We start from the raw sequence: 15,626 nt of genomic DNA, 5'->3' as shown, positions 1-15,626 counted from the left end.
TCTGTGGGGTAGTCTGTATATTAGCTGTTAACTATGTATGCAATTGGTTGATGGTTTAATCTGTTGGGTTATTTTTGCCTGAGAGTGGTGGTTAATATTTGCAAATCAAATGGGGAGAGTTAGAATAGATTTGTTAAAAATCCAAGTCTGGATGGGTGTGGTGGCTTGCACCCATAGTCCCAGCAACTCAGGAGGCTGAAGCAGGAGGATTGCTTGAGCCCAGGAGTTTGAGACCAGCCTGGGTGATACAGCAAGACCTGTTTCGAAAAAAACAAACACAAAAATTGTAAGTCTAGCATATGAAGGGAGTTTTCAAATCATGGAGGTTAGAAATTGATTGAAGAAACTGAGGAGTGTTAGAACGTAGAGTGGAATAAAGCTTTTTTAGTTTCAATATATTTTAGAGAAAAAATAGAAATAGATTTCTATTTGAATGGGATGTTCTTTGACCCTTTTATTGTAAGACGGCTTTGGGTAAAATGGTGCATATATCTTGGTCTCATAGAACCATTTGATGAGATCATACCCTTGGATTGGATAGGAGCTCAGAGTGCGTCATTTAGTGAATATTTATTTAGAACCTGTGATGTGCCAGCCCCTGGGTTTTATCTTAGAAGTACAAAGTTGAGTCAGCGATTGTATTTGGCATAATTCATCTGATTTCACATTGAGTATTTAAAATCATATATTGGTAGAAAAGTCTTTCAAACTGAATGTTGGACACTATAGTGATTTTTAACTGTATTGAATTTGTTGGTAGGCTAATATACACCGTATTCTTTATACATTTATAGTAAGATAAATATTAATATATAGTGCCTTTGTCTTCACTTTGGCTCAGTTTTTAATTTAATTTTTTATTTCAGAGTTTAACTTTTGCCAATACTTTTCACTTTTGCTAATAGTAGTTGCATTGTAAAATTTTTTTACACTAAATTAATATGGTAGTGGTTAATTTGAATTGACTTTTAATGCATTATACCAAATGGGGAGATAGGGATTATACATATTGTAATGTTGAATACTGTGTAATTTATGTTCATTTACTTTAATATTTTGGCATATTTTTGATGTTTTGTGTTTTAGCACAAGGCTTTCACTGAAGTGTTTCTAGATGATTCACATAGTCCTGCAAATTGTCGGATATCAGTACAAGTTGCCACACCAGCATTAAACCTTTCTGTTCGCTTCCCAATACCTGATCTTCGATCTGATCAAGAAAGAGGACCATGGTTTAAGAAGTCACTTCAGAAGGAGATCCTTTATTTAGCCTTCACAGATCTAGAATTTATGACTGAATTTATAGGAGGATCAACCCCAGAACAAATTAAATTGGAACTTACCTTTAGAGAACTAATTGGTAAGATTGAATGTGCCTGTAAAAGAACCATCCTAGGTAACAAACAACTGCTACTGAAACTTAACATCACAAAAGTATCTGACAGCCCTGCAATATGGTACAATTAAAGAACATTATGTTAAAATCAACAGCAACAATGTCTTTCTAGTATTGTATGCAAATATGTGATATAGGTAATTTTTTAAAAACTAAGGATGATGATTCATTCACTTTGTTAAAATTCCTGTTTACTGCAGGAGAGTGTAGTACTTTAGCCTACATTTTTATTACCACCTCTCGTTTATTTATTGTAGGACTGATAATAGAACTTGTTAAGTGCCACTGTATGTAAGATATTATGCTAAGCACTTGATACACATTGTCTTGTTTTTTTAGTCATCATAATCACCGTATGTTTATTTTTCCAGTTATTTTTATAATTTAATAGATGAGACCATCTGTGGACCTAGAAGGAAGTATCTACCAAGATCATGTTGTAGTCAATGGCAGAATCAAGATTTGAACCCAAGTCTGACAGTGGAGCTTGAGCTTTCAACCATTATACTAACTAATCGCTAGTGACTTTTATTTGTAAAACTCGTTTTGATTTTTTCTGCATTACTTTGTTTTTGTCAGTTAATGAAGGGAATTTATAAAAACTTTAAAGTGAACCAAGTCTATGAAGACCTGGAAAACCTTTTATCCTGTGGTTCCTAGACCACCTGCCTCTGCCACGACACCCTCTCTCCGCAACCACACTCCCACCCCTCATGAGAATAGTTTGCGAAAGTTCCCCTTCTTTTCTCTCTCGGTTTTACATATCTTAAGAGGTATTTAAAATTGATTGTTGTCAATTATGACTTCATGAAAGGGCCTTCAGGTGTTGTGAGATCATCCCTTATCTCCAGTGGTGAGAAACTCATTCTGGAGGAAAACCATTTTTCATTTGTAAAATGGATTGAAAAAACACCTATAGAATTTTTGTTGTTGTTTTTGTTTTTCAGACAGAGTCTTGCTTTGTTGCCCAGGCTGGAGTGCAGTGACATGATCTTGGCTCACTGCAATCTTCATCTCCTGGGTTCAAGCGATTCTCGTGCCTCAGTTGGATGTCACCACACCCAGCTAATTTTTGTATTTTTTAGTAGAGACGGGTTTTTTCCATGTTGGAGAGGCTGGTCTCTTAACTCCTGACCTCAGGTGATCCGCCTGCCTCAGCCTCCCAAATGCTGGGATTACAGGTGTGAGTCACCGCGCCCAGCCCGTGTAGAATTATTTTGAACAGAGGTGTTTCTTACAGTGTTTGGTACAAAATACATATTTAAGAAATGTAGTTATTTTTCTAGTGGTAGATTATATAGACTTTATGAAGAAATAATCACTAATAGCACTTAGTAAGTGGTAAGTGCTTGCTCTATTTACTATGTCATTATGTACTTTATGCAGTGTACCTTGGTACTTAAGAATTTGAGTTTGAACACAAAACAGAATCTTTAATTTATTGGCTCATTCTGTCTACCACACGTGCACATGAAACCAGAACAACTGAAAAATGCTGTAGAACTTAAGGTTGCATTATGTTCCTGATTGAGAGGATCTTTGCTCCTCCATCTCTTCTTTTAGTACTTGAGAAGAAGCACATTTCAGTAAATCAGTCTTTTTTTTTAGGATCGTTCCAGGAAGAGAAAGGAGATCCATCTATTAAGTTTTTCCATGTGTCTAGTGGAGTAGATGGAGATACAACATCGTCAGATGACTTTGACTGGCCACGGTGAGTAAGCAAATGCATAGGTTTAATAGGATTTTCCTTTTAAAAATAAAGTATTCTTTTAAATCAACGTTTTATCTATTAAATATAAGCTAAACATGTCCATCCTTGATTCTTTTGTGGTTCATAAGCGTGATGATTGGGTGTTCACATGAATGTGTGGGATGTGTCACCCTCAAACCTTGTTGTGCTATTTTTCTGCCTGCCTTGCTTTACTCCTCCTCTCCACTGTCTATTAGACCGATTAGATTCTTAGGACAGATGTTGCTCATACACACCTGGTAATAAGCATGAGTTTAGAGCACAAGTTTCATAAGAACTAGATCTACTTCAGTTAAATAATTCAGAAGCACAATTTATATTAGGATATGTATCAATTAGGAAAAAAGCCTGTGATCATTTACAAACCAAATAACACCACTACCTAGGGAATAAGAGTTGCAGTTGCAGCACAGCTATTCTCTTTGAGGGTTCCATGCCTCCTTATAACAATGGGTGGATGTGGTAATCAAAGGAGAATGAAAAGTCTGTGCTAGAGATGTTCTGTAGAAGCTTAGGAAAGGGATTACTCTGGAGTAAAAAGCTCATTAGTTTTTGTAGTCATAGGCTGCATTAACTCAGTGATCTTTAGGTTTTGTGGTTATAAAACAGAAACAGCACCAGCCCCTTATTATTGAAATTACTAGATGAAAAGATAACTTTGTTGTTGGAGTTTTGAAACTGTTTCCTAATCAGCTTCTCCCTTTTCCCTTTGAACAACTGATATAATATGAGGTTGATATAACATGAGGTTTCTTAGGTAGACAAGTACTTTATTATAGCAGAACAGACTATATGTGAGAGGATTTGGTTTAATGATAACTAGAATCCTTAGGTAAAGTTTGCTGACTTTTAATGAAATTTAAAAATAACCTTTTTGCCCCCTTCAGTTACCCAAGTATAAAATGTTTATGTCTTTCTGTTACTTACTTGTTTCAGTTCCACACTTGTAAGTTTACAACATGTTCATAAGTGGGTTACCTTAGACATAATTAGACTTTGTAGAGAAGTTTAATTCTATCATTAAGATTTAACCAGTGGTGTGTGTATTAATTTGCACAAAAGTTAAAGTTTTGCTGTTTACACTTAGATCTTGGTCTATTTAAAATTGTCTTTGCTATCAGAATTGTACTGAAAATAAATCCACCAGCCATGCATTCCATTTTGGAGAGAATTGCAGCTGAAGAAGAAGAGGAGAATGATGGTCACTACCAGGAGGAAGAGGAAGGAGGTGCTCATTCCTTGAAAGATGTTTGTGATCTAAGAAGACCAGCCCCATCTCCTTTTTCTTCTCGTAGAGTAATGTTTGAAAATGAACAGGTAAAAGTGTGAGCAAGCTACAAAGGAATAATACTATTATTCTCTGTCATAGAGCAATGCTTTTGATTTTTTATTTTTAAAAAAATGCCTTGTGTACTGTTTTTGCTAGGTCTTAAACTTCAAAATTGAATAATACCTATTTTTTCTTGGTGTATATTTTCTCTAGTTAAATGTTTCATGCTTATTTATTTCTCACATACCAAGTCCTATGGATAGGCTAAGAAGATGCTACTACTATTTTAAACATGGATGCCTTTTTTCTGCACTGAACTATTATGTTTTAGATGGTGATGCCAGGAGACCCTGTAGAAATGACAGAATTTCAGGATAAAGCAATCAGCAATTCTCACTATGTGCTGGAACTTACGTTACCAAATATTTATGTAACACTACCTAATAAGAGCTTTTATGAGAAGCTTTATAATAGGTGAGTTTATACACATTTAGTTGAATCTTTGGAATCAGACTTTCTAATTGCCTCCCTGATTTTCCTCTTCCCCGTTTCCTTTCCTTGCCTGAATATTATATGCCATCTCTTTGTACTTTGTGTGGTGTTGATGGTGACTATTGCCGTTATGATGTGCTATTGTCATAGCAGAGTTGCCTAACTAGCGTGGTGCCGGGTGTGTGAGATATTTATTTCCTCAGCCCTGAGGTTGGCTGATTGCCCTCTGTCAGCTTACTGCAGGTTACGGATCAAATACGATTTTTTTCTTTACGTGCAGTGACGTGAAGAGTTAAGAGATGCTAATACAGCTAGCCAATGCTGGAATAGAATCAGAACCCCAGTCATTGTACAAGAAGCATCTTTTCTTCAGCATTCAAAAAGATATCTTGTTGGAATTCAAAATTCTGTGAACGTGTACAAAATTTAAATTTATTATATTTAGATACCCCTCAATATTTATGCCAGGCAGGTATTTTGATACAAATGGAATTCTAGGTCATAGACTCTGAAGGCCTTGAGCAGTTTATCTAGCCTCTGTAAGACTCAGCATCCTCTTCTGTAAAATGGAGATGATCCTGGCTCCCACCTATAAGGGTTGTTTGGAGGATTAAATGATATAACACTTGGAAAGTTCTGAGAATAGTGTATGGCATATCGTAAGAACTTAGTGGTTGTCTGTTATAATTCCTACCCACTGAAGGGATTTCTCCGTAGCATACCTGAAAGATTGTCGTGTGGGTTTCTAGAAAAAGAAGTCCTTAGTGTTTGTCATCACTAGCTTCCTACATGTAGACAAGTTATTCTAGTCTCCATTAATCTTCAGAAACTTCAGACTGTTGTTTCTGCTGTAGGTTTACTTGGTATCAGATACCACTCGGTATTTATTCCTTAAATGTTAGTAATAAACCCTGGGTTTTCTCACTGGGTGCTATTGACTTTTGCTCTTAGAATCAGAAAATTAAGTTCCAGGATTCTTCTAGGGTTCACATTACTTCAGTGGTCTTGAAAATGAGATTCAGAGAACAGTCCACTCTGGTATAGGAAGAAAATGTTATCACTTCCGTTTAACTTTAAAAATAATCTTTTAAAATTTATATTTTTATATTTGTTTTATAATATACATTATAAATAGCACCTAATTTATATTCAGTTCACATTAGAGAGGTTTCAAATTGTTTTTAAATGTTGGGGTTTGTTTATATATGATCTACAGTTTCAAAATAACTGATCTCTAGGCTCCTCCTTTTATTTCATAGTTCAGGGGTGTCTGCAAAGAGCTGATGTATGTGCAAGGCTGAGATTGAGGGAAATGAAATGACTCAAGGCCTAGCCCAGAGATCAAAAACACTTGACCTATTTTTTTCTCATTCTGCATTGACTGAGCAGATTGCTTTTGATTAAATCAGGGCATCAAGAACAGTAATACATACCTTAAACATTCACTTTATAAATGTATATTTATTTACCACTTCATTTCTAAATACAGGACAAGGCCTTTTCTTTGAATATGAGCCACTGATTGGAATTCTATGTTGTCTTTTTTTCCCCCTTTCCTTTTTTTTAATCCTGCATGTGGCATCTGACCATTTTGTCTTTTTTTTGCATAAAGTGTACCCAGAAGGCATTGTCTACCGTTTTTAGTTCCAGTTTCTTTAAAGTGAAGTGAAAAAAATTTTTTCAGAGATATGTAAGAGGAGAATCTTTGTAGGTTTTTAAGATTTTTTTTTACCCCAGTCTGCATTAATTAAAACAGTACAGTTTTTATTTAAACTATACTTAAAAGTAACAAATACAAGCAGATTTGAAGCCAGACACAGTTGGTCTTTGGTGAGTATATGAAATATATAACTCCACTGATAGGAACAGTTCTCAGCTCTACTAGAGAGATGTCCACCAACAGCAGGCAGTTAGCATATTGGGGGCTTCCGTTGTTGTGGCACTTGGGGGTAATTGGGTAGCTGACTGCTTAAGTCAGGGAGTATGTATTAGAATCGTGTATTAGAGTATGTATCTGTTAATCTGGATAGTTGGTTTAATGGATTGCTTAAGAGAGTTTCTATTCTATTAAATACCTTCCACTAACCACTTTTTGGTCTCTCAGGCCCCTAGAATTGCATAAATACTGAAGCGCTCCCTCACTCTCTGGGATCATATAAATCTCATATCTAACTTCCTCAGGGTTTGCATCCTTTGCCCCTTATCCGGCTTTGTATTTTCAAATTAATACTGTTTAAATAATTTTCAAACATTCTCAGAGAAGATTTGCTTTACAGTATGAAGAACTCCCTGTGCCCTAACCATCTGAGAGTAAGTTGCTGACCTGAGTCCCTTCAATGTTTAGTACTTGAATGCATATTTCCCACATACAAGGACATTCTACATTAACTGGTAATTCAGCTCTCAGAAGCAGGAAGCTAAACTGGATACATACTACCATATAATCCTCATACCCCATTCAAGTTTTACTTAATATGTCAATACTATCCTTTTATTTTTCATTTTTTTTTTTCTGAGCAGGAGTTATAACCAACTCTGCCTTTATATATTTAAAATGTTGATTTACTCCTTTAGTGCCTTGGTCAACAGGCTGTTTTTAGCAGTATGGTTTTAGGTACAGGAGAATGTTTTCTGTGTCGAGAATTGTTTAAAATAGAATATAAAAAAGAATTCTAATTGCTTTCATTAAATATGTACTGAGCATCTATTTTGTTTCAGCCTCATAGACACAGAGTCATGGTGATATGTCCTTAAGTATCTTAAGCATTGTTTTCTTTCTTGATATTTCTTGATACTACAAGCACCATCCAATATTCGATAGTACTAATGGTATCAAGACTGTGTTTAGACCAAAATATAAATAAGGAGAACATAATAGGTGGGTGGATTATAATCTCCTGAGAGTCACAATCCTCAGTCCTGGTGTACACCTTCTAGGACTTCAGAAGCTCAAGAATTGTCCTGGCAGTGGCTTCTCACAGAAGGGGGCAGGGCTGCCTCACCATGCGGCGCCTTGACCGGTATTCACACCAGGCTTTACGATGAGCCTGGGTTTTGGCAGCACTTCCATGTGAATCATGCACTGTCCTCACCAACTGTCCGTGCCTGTTATGTGACAGCCACTGTGCTAGGCACATGTAGAGATGATCGACACAAGTCCCTCTCTTGGGCGGCTTGCAGTCTAAAAAGGGGAAATGAGAAAATTCAGCAGGGTGCTGTAGGTGCTGTGATTTAAGTGGGTCTGTGTGAAGCATATGCTGTGGGTCCAGATCTTACAATGGGTTTACTGGAAGACGTGGTGAAGTTTGAGTTTTCTTGAAAACTTCGAGGATGGATGAGGGGAGGAGGCTAGGACAGGGGCATCTGAGCAGTGACAGGTAGTTCTTTGAAAAAGTAGGATGTGGTGACAGCCTAGGTATGACATATGCCTTCCCATTGGTTGCCAGTATTGATTGGGCTAGTCTCACTAGTCATAAGGGTTTTTCTCTCCTTATTTTTTGCTCCATATGCATTCTTCATCTCATGAAGTCTTCCCAGTGAAGCTGTGCTTTCTGTTGCTGATGAGAGAAAAATCAGGTATTTCTAGGGAAAGAACTGAATTGATCCCACAGATAAATACTTGCCTTAAAAAAAGAACCGAATTGGGAGCTGGATGTAATCTACATAATCTGGACTTTCATCCCCATTTTTCCACTAATTAGCCATGTGACTTTGGGAAGGTCACATAACCTTTATGAGACAGTTTCTTCAGGTGTAAAGTGAGAATAATGATTCTGCCCTGGACACCCCACAGGACTGAGGGGAGGGTCAATGAGATGATGCAGGATCAGTTCCAGTTTACAAAGTGCTCTCATATAGGTGAGCCGTCCTCCTTTTCTGTTCTTTGTGGGTTTTTATTTTTCATGAGCTTCTGTCTCTAAGGTATATTTTGAAATATAATATGAATTTGTAATTTGATGTATATAACACAGGTAAAATTAGGCAAGTATCTATTTAGGTATCTAATTGTGCAGATTCTTTTGTCACTGCCCTGCATTATAGCCATATCAGTTATTTTTTCATTGAAAGAATGCAGTTGTTATTTTTGTTGTTTTTCCAAATTCTTGTAGGATCTAATTTCCATTTTGCCGTTTAAAAAATTATTGTTCATATGATCTTTTAAAAGGATTTTTTTTTAAGTTTGCCTTCTGTTGAACTAGGAGTTAAGTACTTATTTTTCAACTTTTGTCTTTATAGGATCTTTAATGACTTGCTACTGTGGGAACCAACAGCTCCTTCACCAGTGGAGACATTCGAGAATATTTCCTATGGCATTGGGCTTTCTGTAGCCAGTCAGCTCATTAATACTTTCAACAAAGATAGTTTTAGTGCATTTAAATCTGCAGTTCACTATGGTAATATATTTTTAATTTGTTTTTATTTAAAATGCCTAGTTTATCAATTAACAAAGTACTAACCTTTGAATTGTGGATTTAAAAATCTTTGTTTCATTGTAACTATATTTTGCAATTTCTTTTAGTAATTTATAAGCATATTTCCTTATTTCTATCTGTATATTGAGAATATCATTATCACTTAAATATGTTCTCTTTAGAATGATAGTGTGCACATTGTTTGAAGTTCAAAGCTAAAGAGAAAAACAGTATGTATTTCTGTGTTCACACCATATTCTTTGTAAAACTAAGCAGGTTATATAAAATATTTTCATGATCATTTTTATGTTGCTGTTTTAATATGCTATCAGAATGTAATTGTATGTTTATTTCTCATAGATGAGGAAAGTGGATCTGAGGAGGAGACTTTGCAGTATTTTTCCACTGTTGATCCCAACTATCGTTCTCGCAGGAAAAAAAAATTAGACTCTCAGAACAAGAACTCTCAGAGTTTTCTCTCAGTTCTTCTGAATATTAATCATGGATTAATAGCAGTGTTCACAGATGTGAAGGTGAGGTTTACAAATCCGAAGTGTTTTTTCAAATGTATCTTACTTTAAATAAATCTGCTAGGATACATATCTAGTGATTGAAGTATTTGATATTTTGAAGTTGTTTCAGGGACTGATGAAGACCAGTGTTCTGGGGCAAACCATGATGATAGCAACTTTGGGGATTTAGCTTTCGTTGCAGATCAAACTTTGTGTGGCTCTCCCTTTGGAAAACAGGTGCTAATTCTGCTTCTGGGGTGACAACAAAGTACAGAGATTCATCTGATAGAAGAGGTTCCACATAGCATTTAAGTTATCCAGTTTTATTTTATACCATGATATTGAATAGTTCAAGGATTAGACTGCTTTGCTGCAGTATGGGAGATTTTCCTAAGCTGAATCAACAAAGAGCATCTCAAGGAACATGCTTACTTTTCTGCATTTAAGTAATAACTTCTGTGTTTTTCTGATCTTTTTACTAGCAAGATAATGGAGATCTGTTGGAAAACAAGCATGGTGAATTCTGGTTAGAGTTCAATAGTGGTTCATTATTTTGTGTGACAAAATATGAAGGTTTTGATGACAAGCACTACATTTGCCTTCATTCTAGCAGTTTCAGTCTGTACCATAAAGGTAGGACAAACACGTGTCTTGGTTTCTTCTCTTTAGACATGTTTAAATTTCTTGTTTAACAAAGAAAATCTATTGAGAACAGAACTTTGGTATTAGAAATTATTTTCTGTGGAGGGCTCTCATTCTGCTGTCAAAGTAATATTTACAAATTAGAAGTCAACTTCAGGTTCTTTTTTTGCAATAGCTTTGTTGAGGTATAATTCACACACCATACTCATTTAAAGTGTACCTTTCAGTGGTTTTTAGTATTTCACAAGAGTTGTGCAACCATCACCATAGTCAATTTTAAAACATGTTTATTACCCCATGAAGAAATTTCATACACTTTAGTGATAAACTTTCACCCCTTCCGCTCTCTCCTTCCCGTAAACACACTAACCTACACTCTGTTTCTATGGATTTGCATATTCAGAAGTTTCTTATAAATGGAATCATACAATATTTGGCCTTTTTGACTGGCTTCTTTCATTTGACACACTTTCAAGGTTCATCCAAGTTGTATCTGTACTTCATTCCTTTTTATTGCCAAATAATATTCCACTGTAAAGATAGATCACATCTTATGTATCCATTCATCAGTCGATGGGACTATATGTTCTTTATTCTTCTTTAAGGAATATTTCCTTTTGGTTCCAGATATAGAACCTACCATTTTTTGAGCAGTTACCTGAGTTTACCTTGTTTCATAGACATGAGATGTTTGTGATAGTTTTCTATTTAATTTTCCTAGCATTTCAGAATCTTTTGTTTCTTTAAGCTGTGTACGGTCAGTCACACTAACATTAGCAAAGAGGAGTGGATTATTAATGCCATGCTGGTTTTTGTCATCATGCCTCCTTAAGTTATATTCAGTGGAAGTACGTGGATTTTTGTTTTGAGTCATGTAAGTTGATTAGCTAATTTCAAGTAATCATTTTGTTACTATTTTTACCTCAATGTGGATCTCTAGGCATAGTGGATGGAGTGATTCTCCCGACAGAAACACGACTTCCCAGCTCAACCCGCCCACACTGGTTGGAACCTACTATTTATTCCTCTGAAGAAGATGGCCTTAGTAAAACTTCTTCAGATGGAGTTGGAGGAGACAGTTTGAATATGCTGTCTGTTGCAGTTAAAATATTGTCTGATAAATCAGAGTCCAATACAAAGGTTTGTGTTTTGTACTTTTATGCCACTGTTGATTTGATTCTAGCTAAAAATAATTACATAAAAGGCAACATATTTATTTTCTTGGAAAAACTTTTGAGTTATAGGATTACATAGGTGGTAAATGTCATTCTTTGTCTTGTTCTGTATAGGAATTTCTCATTGCCGTAGGACTGAAAGGAGCCACTCTCCAGCATAGAATGCTTCCTTCTGGGCTTAGCTGGCATGAGCAGGTAAGAGAGCTGTTATATATGTATTAATTTATTTAAAAATTTGTGTTGACATCTAATACACTTACTGAAAAGTTTGTAAGTCATAAATGTTCAGCTCAGTGAATTATCATTGAGTGAATACTACTGCGTCACCACCTTTTAGGTTAAGAAATAGAACAGTATTGGCCGGGCACGGTGGCTCATGCCTGTAATCCCAGCACTTTGGGAGGCCAAGGCAGGTGGATCACCTGAGGTCAGGAGTTCGAGCCCAGCTTGGTCAATCCCGTCTCTACTAAAAATACAAAAATTAGCTGGGCGTGGTGGAATGCACCTGTAATCCCAGCTACTCGGGAGGCTGAGGCAGGAGAATCGCTTGAACCGGGGAGGTGGAGGTTGCAATGAGCTGAGATCGTGCCACTGCACTCCAGTCTGGTGACAAGAGCGAAGCTCTGTCTCAAAAAACAAAACAAAACAAAACAAAACAAAACAGTATTATCACCTCAGAATGTAATTGGTTTTTTACCTTAAAGTGTGGTCCTCAAAACCTCTCAATGACAGAGTTATCTTATGTGTCATTAAAGGAAGGGAAGGGACTCTGTATCCCAGGACTTGTAGAATGTCTGGCGTAGAGGAGCAGTGAATGGTGTGTTGAATTGCTTTTATAATCAGAAGTTCTTTAAGTGCAATGTTTCCATATAATTCCCTAGGCCAATAATATGATGTTGCTTTAAAGCATTTTATCAGGATTTCTCTCATTAATTTCCGGTTCAACAACTTTTTATGGTAATAAAATACAATTGGTTATTTTTCAGAGGAGACTTTGAGTAAGAAGTTAGCTTTTCCTTATGTGAGAATGAAAACTAGTGCACTATGATTGCTTCTCATGTTTCTTATAAAGGAGAACTTCTTAATTGTGCTGGGAAAATAATACATTATTTAAAAACTTGAGTGTTTTCAAAATTCTTTTCTCATGAAAGCATTTAGGAAACATGAGGATATCTGTTTGACTTTCTATCTGGTAGGAGTAGAGAAGTGGTTAGGGTGAATAACCAGCTGGAAGGGAGACATTTAGCAGAACCTCCTTATTTGTTTGGATTAGAAATATGAAAGAATAGATGTTGGTGAGAGGGACTGGTTTTTAGACTGAGCTAGGTATACATTAAGGAAAAAGAGCTTCCTTCAACAATGGCTTATATGAAAAACCAATCGCCCCTGCACACAGTGAGTTATATAGGAAGCCAGATTGATAGTTTTAAGCAGTCTTTAGCAAAATTTATTTTTTCTGAGAATTGTTCCAAGCCAAAAAATATGAAATTATATTATGCATACATTGTTATTAATTTCATAAGGTGTGATTTTCTAAGATTTCTGTAGCATTGGAGTTGTTGGATAGGCTTCTGCATTTCAAATTCTAATTTTGCAAATACTTTTTAAAAATTTATTTTTATTATATATAAGGTGAATAACATGTCTTGATATGCATAGTAAAATGCCTATTGTAGTCAAACAAATGAACACATCCATCAGTATCCATTACCTTCTTTTCTGATGCAAGTACTTTTTGAAACTAATTCCTTCAAAATGATGATTTTTTTCCTTTTATCGTTATGATTTTCCAATTAAATGATTTTTTCTGTGAGATATTCTGGTTTACATTGGTATTAAGGATATTATATGAAACCTTTTTTTTCTTCTAAAGCAGGGCGTTTTAATTTTTTGTGATTATAGATTTTATACTTCTTGAATATTGCTGATGAACCTGTTTTGGGATATAATCCTCCAACTTCATTTACAACTTTTCATGTTCATCTTTGGAGCTGTGCACTTGATTATAGGTAAGTTCACAAATGGAACAAAATAAAGTTTTATTTAAAATGCTACTAAATTTTGAAAAAAATACATAATTCAGTAGAGTTAAGGTTCAAATTGTTGTTGTTATTGTTGTTTTTAATAGAGTTTCTGGAGCCATATCAAACTGATGTTCTTTTGTTTCTCTTTGGCATTAGACCCCTTTATTTGCCAATCCGATCTCTTCTTACCGTGGAAACGTTCAGTGTTTCCAGTAGCGTTGCATTGGATAAATCTTCCTCTACTCTCAGGTACCTGTGTAAACTTCATTGTATACTAAACAAAGCTGTTCGAAACATACCAATTGATATTTACCTAAACCATTTTATTAAAGTCTCAATTTTTTGTTAAACGTTCTTTTACTAATAGTTATAACCTTTTACCCAAATTACCCAATTTTTCTCAGGTGACATGTTTCATCTACCCATTTATTATTGCATTTCATTTTTAGGGAAGAAATTAATTCTGGAGATTCTTTAAAAAGTTTGCATTTTAAAACATATGGTAAACTTCCCATGCTACCTGATACACTTTATACTTTTTATTTAATTTTTTTATTTTTTAGAGACAGGGTCTTGCTCTGTGTGGCCCAGGCTGGAATGCAGTGGCATGATCACAGCTTATTACAGCTTTCAACTCCTGAGCCCAAGTGATCTTTTGCCCTCACCCTACTGAGTAGCTAGGACTATAGACGTATGCCACTATCCCTGGCTGATTAAAAAAAAAGGTTTTGTTTTTGTAGAGAAGGGGTCTTGCTGTGTTGCCCAGGCTAGTTGAGAACTCCTGGCCTCAGGTGGTCCTCCTGCCTTGTCCTCCCAAACGGCTGGGATTACAGGTGTGAGCCACTACATCTGGCCCACTCTATCTTTATACTATAGTTTAAACCTTGTGAATTTGGGCTTCTCTTTAAAAACTGCCAAAAATTTAGAATTAATTTGAGTAGATGATTTAATCTAATTCTTTACACCATTTAAATATTCCTAGCATTCATAAACAGTTTTTAAAAAATGTTAGATGACAGTTATAAGTTAGAAACTGCTTATGATTTCAACAATGTTCATACCAGAAAGAATGATGCAATTAAGCATATAGTGATTATGGGGTATGATACTCAAAGCTTAGTTTTTCAGATGTTGGTTTTATCTTTCTTGCCTCAGAATAATCTTGGATGAAGCTGCTTTACATCTATCTGACAAATGCAATACTGTCACTATAAATCTGAGTAGAGGTAAGAGTTAAAAAACAAATGGAGTAGATAAATTCTGCTTTATTTTTGTGCGTAAATAATTTTAAAGCATTTTAACTCTGGGATAATGCTAGTGAACTAAGAATCTTATTAAAGATCCTTAAAGATTAAAGGGTCTTTAAGTATATAGTGATCATGTGGTATATATTCACAGCTTCGTTTTTCAGATACTGGTTTTTCAGTTTGAAATTGTAATGTTCTTATAATGCTAGTTAAGTACATCAAATTACTATATATACTACAAATTTTTATTTAAGATAATTTTTGTTTCTAACAAAAAATAAAGTGAATTTTAGGACTTCTATGGGATGAAACTATTTTCATTGCATTATAATTATTTGTAGTGCTCTCTGCAATGAATTTTAAAGGAATGCTAGTTGTATTGGGTGTTGGTTGGATACACATTTTTGAAAGCTGTACTGAAGAGATTTTCTTAATTTTAAAAATTTTAGATTATGTTCGTGTGATGGATATGGGGCTTTTGGAGTTAACCATAACTGCAGTGAAGTCTGATTCTGATGGAGAGCAAGTGAGTTATTAAAATAAATGAAAATTTTAAGTTCTATTTTTTAAGAGATTAAAAAAATTGAGTTTAACATTTTTCCGTGTACCTAATTTTGGTCAGAAATAGAGTAAATATATTAAAAATGGATTTATTTAAATACTTTTTTTATGTAGCGAGACAGATTATCATGAATCTTATTTAATG

The 15,626-nt window shown here is 35.2% G+C and overlaps 1 protein-coding gene and 1 pseudogene across 2 annotated transcripts in view; both read left to right on the top strand.

Moving 5' to 3' along the window:
* ATG2B (autophagy related 2B) overlaps positions 1–15,626 on the top strand; it is an 82,095-nt gene that overhangs the window by 36,430 nt on the left and 30,039 nt on the right. For both annotated transcript variants that reach the window (XM_003832843.5, XM_034938084.3), the window contains exons 15-27: positions 1,087–1,360; positions 3,005–3,107; positions 4,268–4,463; positions 4,748–4,890; positions 9,145–9,302; positions 9,681–9,853; positions 10,315–10,465; positions 11,415–11,614; positions 11,764–11,844; positions 13,552–13,658; positions 13,830–13,922; positions 14,829–14,899; positions 15,370–15,446. In XM_003832843.5, the coding sequence (XP_003832891.3) occupies positions 1,087–1,360; positions 3,005–3,107; positions 4,268–4,463; positions 4,748–4,890; positions 9,145–9,302; positions 9,681–9,853; positions 10,315–10,465; positions 11,415–11,614; positions 11,764–11,844; positions 13,552–13,658; positions 13,830–13,922; positions 14,829–14,899; positions 15,370–15,446 (1,827 nt within the window). The remainder of the gene's footprint in view (positions 1–1,086; positions 1,361–3,004; positions 3,108–4,267; positions 4,464–4,747; positions 4,891–9,144; positions 9,303–9,680; positions 9,854–10,314; positions 10,466–11,414; positions 11,615–11,763; positions 11,845–13,551; positions 13,659–13,829; positions 13,923–14,828; positions 14,900–15,369; positions 15,447–15,626) is intronic.
* LOC112437126 (small nucleolar RNA U13) lies at positions 3,216–3,312 on the top strand (annotated as a pseudogene).

The sequence above is a fragment of the Pan paniscus genome, chromosome 15 (assembly GCF_029289425.2).
Source record: "Pan paniscus chromosome 15, NHGRI_mPanPan1-v2.0_pri, whole genome shotgun sequence".
Taxonomy (NCBI): domain Eukaryota; kingdom Metazoa; phylum Chordata; class Mammalia; order Primates; family Hominidae; genus Pan; species Pan paniscus.
The sequence above is the reverse complement of the archived record's forward strand: the minus strand, read 5'-3'. Positions and strand labels throughout refer to the sequence as shown.